We start from the raw sequence: 4606 nt of genomic DNA on the forward strand, positions 1-4606 counted from the left end.
CATAGAACAAAGTGACTGCTGTGAGGTGGGAGGTGCAAGTTGAGAAAAGCTTTGGATCTCCCCTCAGTGGACCTTATCTTCAGGACAGAGAAGAGGATGCATACATAAGAGATTAGGATAATTAGCACTGTGATTATAAGTAATGACCCAGTAGAGACAGCAGGAAGAACTTCAGCAAGATCGCCTTGGTAGTTGGAAAATTTCAGAAGTGGTGAATAATCACAGAAAAAGTGATTGATCTCATTGGATCCACAGGACAGATTCAATAAGCAACCAGTAGAGATCCAAGAATTTCCACAACCATCCAGAGAGGATGTGATGAGTAACAGAGTGAAGACCCTGGCAGACATGTGGATGGAGTAGAGTAAGGGGCTACAGATGGCCACATACTGATCATAGGCCATCACAGCCAGCAGGAGGTACTCAGTTACCCCCAAAGTGGCAGCAAAACAAAACTAAGCCACACAGCTACCCAAAGGTATTGAGGTCTTTGGGTTTTTCTACTTTTATATAGTGTTTGACAAACCCGGAGGTCCAAGCTTTTGGGACAAGAAATCACTATTTGGCTAAAATTGATGGGAAAACTGAAAAGCAGTTTGACAGAAACTAGATATAGACCAATATCTCACACTGTTTACTGACATAAAGTCAAAATGGATACATGATTTAGACACAAATGTTAATACCATGAGCAAATTAAGTGGGAAATGGATTAATTTTCTTCTCAGATATGGATAAGGGAAGAATTTATAACCAAATAATATATAGAGAGCATTATGGGATTTCCTGGCCTTCAGTTGACTCGCAGCATGTCAACTGTCCTATCGAAAAATTTTGTGTCATAAATTATACGTGTTCTAAAACATTGCAGAAAAAGTTCATCATTAGCCTAGAAAAGGTTGTCAGTACTGCCTTTACACATGGATAATTGTCTTCACTATGACTAGTATCTTTGTTCCAGGATCTGTGGTTTCTAGTAAACTGACTTTTATAGTTGGTATTTCAGCTTCAGTTCTGTATATGTGTAATCAGTATGTGTTATGTCCTGACCAAAATGAATCTGGTGATGTGATGAGGACCAAATTTAATAGTTAGTGAACATTGTCACAACCACAATTGCCTCATGTTGATCTCAGAACAATTTTTGAGAGCTTCCATGGCAGATCATACTAATTTGGTTATGGTGCTATCTAATCTTGTTTTATTTATTTATTTATTTACTTTTTAAAAATCCTAGACAAACATAGACAAATAAAAAATAATGAAACCCTCTGAGAATTTAGAGAATTTCTCACACAAATCATTGGTGTATTTGTAATTTTCTCAAACCCAGTGGGTTTCAAAAGGCATTTTAATGATGGTGGCTACATTTGGTGCTAAGGTACTCAAGGTGTTACCTCCCAAATGTTATGAAACCCAACATAAATAGGTGCTGGTATGCAAAGGTAATAACTGGAGCCTAACATAATCATCTAGTTGCATCAGTAGATTCTTGGTTTTAGTAAAAATTCTTAGATCTGGTTATTGATATGTAGCGCATTTCAGGGAAGTCTGTCTATTCTTCTTGACATGTCAAAATTTATGTTGATTTCAGTTTTGTATAGGGCTTTAATGCATCTCTCTCTCTCTCTCTCTCTCTCTCTCTCTCTCTCTCTCTCTCTCTCTCTTTCTCTCTCTCTCTCTTCATTCCCCCCAGTAATGAGTAAAATTTATTACTGATTTTGGTCTTGTTGTTTCTGGTCCCTTGTAGGTCCATATAATGTTAAAGATTTAGAGGCATGCAGCATGTTAGTAAATAAAATTCTGATCTCTCATAGGTGATATCATATATCCTGAAACATCACTATAAACAGTAAGTATATGATCCAACATAGTTAGGTACAGAAAACATGGGTAAAAATCTTTGTATATACATACATAGATTTGTTTTATTTGTTACTTTTCTCCCACTTCTCAAATTGAAGCTTTGGGTGAGGAATTTCGCTGATATATTTATTGGTTGTTGTAATGGAAAGAGAATTGGACTTGAAGTTAGGAGAACTGGGTTTGAGTCCCACATCTGAGTCTTACTGGCTCTGACTGTGACTGCACTTCTGTGATCCTTAGTTACCTCATCTGTAAAATTAGCATAACAATATATTCTTCTAAAATTGTGTGTGGGGAAATAATTTATGAAATTTAAGTTGTCAATTTGAGTTATTAATATTCCTGTTATGTGATTATTTTTATTATGATACCAACATGAATGAGACTTGAGGTTTTCAAAAATGCATTGTTGCCTTCCATTCAACTAATATTTTGATGTTCTCACTATGCAGGATGTCCTGTCCTATCCATTGGGGATAAAAAGAATAAAATTCAAAACAGTCCTTAATGTCATGGAGTTTGCATTCTATTGGAGAAGAAGGGATGAAATAAGTAAATGCAAGATAAATTATAGAGGGATAGAGTTTTAGAAATTAGGCTTCCTCTAAGTGGCAACTCACTAGCTGAGACACAAAGGAAGCTTGAGATTCGAAGAAGCAGAGATGAGCTAGGGCATTTGGAGCATGGAGGATAATCTGAGCAGAGGGACAGAGATGGGCATAGGATTTTGGGTCTGTGGCAGGAAGCAAGTTGGGCTAGAAGTAAAATGAAATGCCTGGGAGTAAAGTGAAATGAATCTGAAGAGCAAGACTGGATTAACATGATATAGGGGTATAAATATCAAACTCAGGAATTATTATTTTTTCCTCAAGTCAGTAAGATATTTGTTTAAAGATTGAGTAAACAAATGATATGATCAGCCATGCACTTTAGGAAGATCTTTTTTGTAGGCATAGTTTAGAAGATAGTTTAGAGAATAGTTTAGATGATATAGAGACTGGACTTTAATTAAGAATCTTTTACAGTAGTCCAAGTGAGAGTCGATTTAAACCTGAGTTAGGGAGATGGCTGTGTGAAAGGACATAAGAGTAGATGTGATATATGTTGTGAATCTAGAAGTGGCAAAATTTGGCAACTGACTGGTTGGGTAAGGGAAGATAGAGAGAAGAGTAGAGATTAATTCCAGGATTACAAACCAAGGGAACTAGAATAATGGTGAGGCCTGAAACAGAAATAAGAAATTATAGAGATATGTGATTTCAGATTTGAGGTTAGGGATAAGATGAAAAAGAGCAGAGGTTCCCATGAAAAATTTCCCACATTTTTTCAGGCTCACAATATCTCACCTAATGATAGCCCTTTCTGGTAATACCAAGTTCTATGAGCAAAATAACATAAGATGACTTAGAAACTAGATTACCCATTCCTTCTGATTTTATAGTGCAAGAGTCATCTTGGAAGCCAGGACTTTCCCCATAGTCAACAAGCATTAAGTGAATAACATTTTCAGTTCTGGACAGTGGTCCTTTGAGAGGTCAGGGATCACAAAGCAGAATCTTTTTCTTTGGAAGGGCTTAACAATGGTGGCTATTCAGCAATACAGCCTTTATAAATTTGGGTATAGTTTCTGCATATATTTAAGAAAGAATCCTGTGGGGGAAATCAAATTATTCCTTTTACTTTTACAAGCTTTTTTACACTGTCAAAATGGTCAAATTTGCAAATCATAGAGTAATGTTGGTTAGCAGGGAAAAATTTGGAGCAAACAAATTTATTCATCACTGCTTTGCTTATTCGCACCTTGCAATGGGTGGATAGGAGCAAAGTTTGGGAGAAAAATAGTAGGATGGGTATGTAGGAGGTGGTCAATTAATGTTTCCTGAATGCATCAATAGATAAATCCAAATCTTAATCCTGATTCTAATCTAATATTCTATTTTATTCTCGTTTTCTTCTATCTAACAGGCACACTTTCCAGGACAGATGTCTGGCAATAACTGCACTGCTGTGACTGAATTCATTCTTTTGGGGTTAACAGATGACCAAACCCTTTGTGTCATCCTCTTTGTGATATTTCTTGGTGTCTATGCAGTCACATTAATTGGTAATCTTAGCATAATCACATTGATCATAAATAGCTCCCAACTTCACACTCCAATGTACCTTTTCCTCAGTCACTTGGCTTTTGTGGATATTGGTTATTCTTCATCTGTCACACCTCTCATGCTTATCAGTTTCCTCACGGACAAGACCTCAATACCTCTCGGTGTCTGTGTGGCCCAGTTTTGTTTTGCTGCCACCTTTGGGACTACTGAGTGCTTCCTGCTGGCTGTGATGGCCTATGATCGGTATGTGGCCATCTGTAGCCCCCTACTGTACTCCACCCACATGTCTACCAGGGTCTGCACTCTGTTACTCATCACATCTTATCTGGGTGGTTGTGTAAATTCTTGGATCTCTACTGGTTGCTTATTGAATTTGTCCTTCTGTGGGTCCAATGAGATCAATCACTTTTTCTGTGATTATTCACCACTTCTGAAACTTTCCAACTACCAAGATGATCTTGCTGAAGTTCTTCCTGCTGCCTCTGCGGGGTCAGTACTTATACTCACAGTGCTAATTATCCTGATCTCTTATGTATATATCCTCTTCTCTGTCCTGAAGATAAAGTCCACTGAGGGGAGATCCAAAGCTTTCTCAACTTGCACCTCCCACCTCACAGCAGTCACTTTGTTCTATG

General features: G+C 37.5%; 1 protein-coding gene across 1 annotated transcript; it reads left to right on the forward strand.

Moving 5' to 3' along the window:
- Nucleotides 1-3849: 3849 nt before the first annotated feature.
- LOC114042949 (olfactory receptor 491-like) lies at nucleotides 3850-4460 on the forward strand (the record flags this gene model as incomplete). Its single annotated transcript, XM_027861729.1, has 1 exon — nucleotides 3850-4460. A coding segment is annotated over exon 1 (611 nt), but the record flags the coding sequence as incomplete, so codon positions are not given.
- Nucleotides 4461-4606: the final 146 nt, after the last annotated feature.

Source organism: Vombatus ursinus, unplaced genomic scaffold (assembly GCF_900497805.2).
Source record: "Vombatus ursinus unplaced genomic scaffold, bare-nosed wombat genome assembly UNPS02001211.1, whole genome shotgun sequence".
In the NCBI taxonomy this organism is placed as follows: Eukaryota; Metazoa; Chordata; class Mammalia; order Diprotodontia; family Vombatidae; genus Vombatus; species Vombatus ursinus.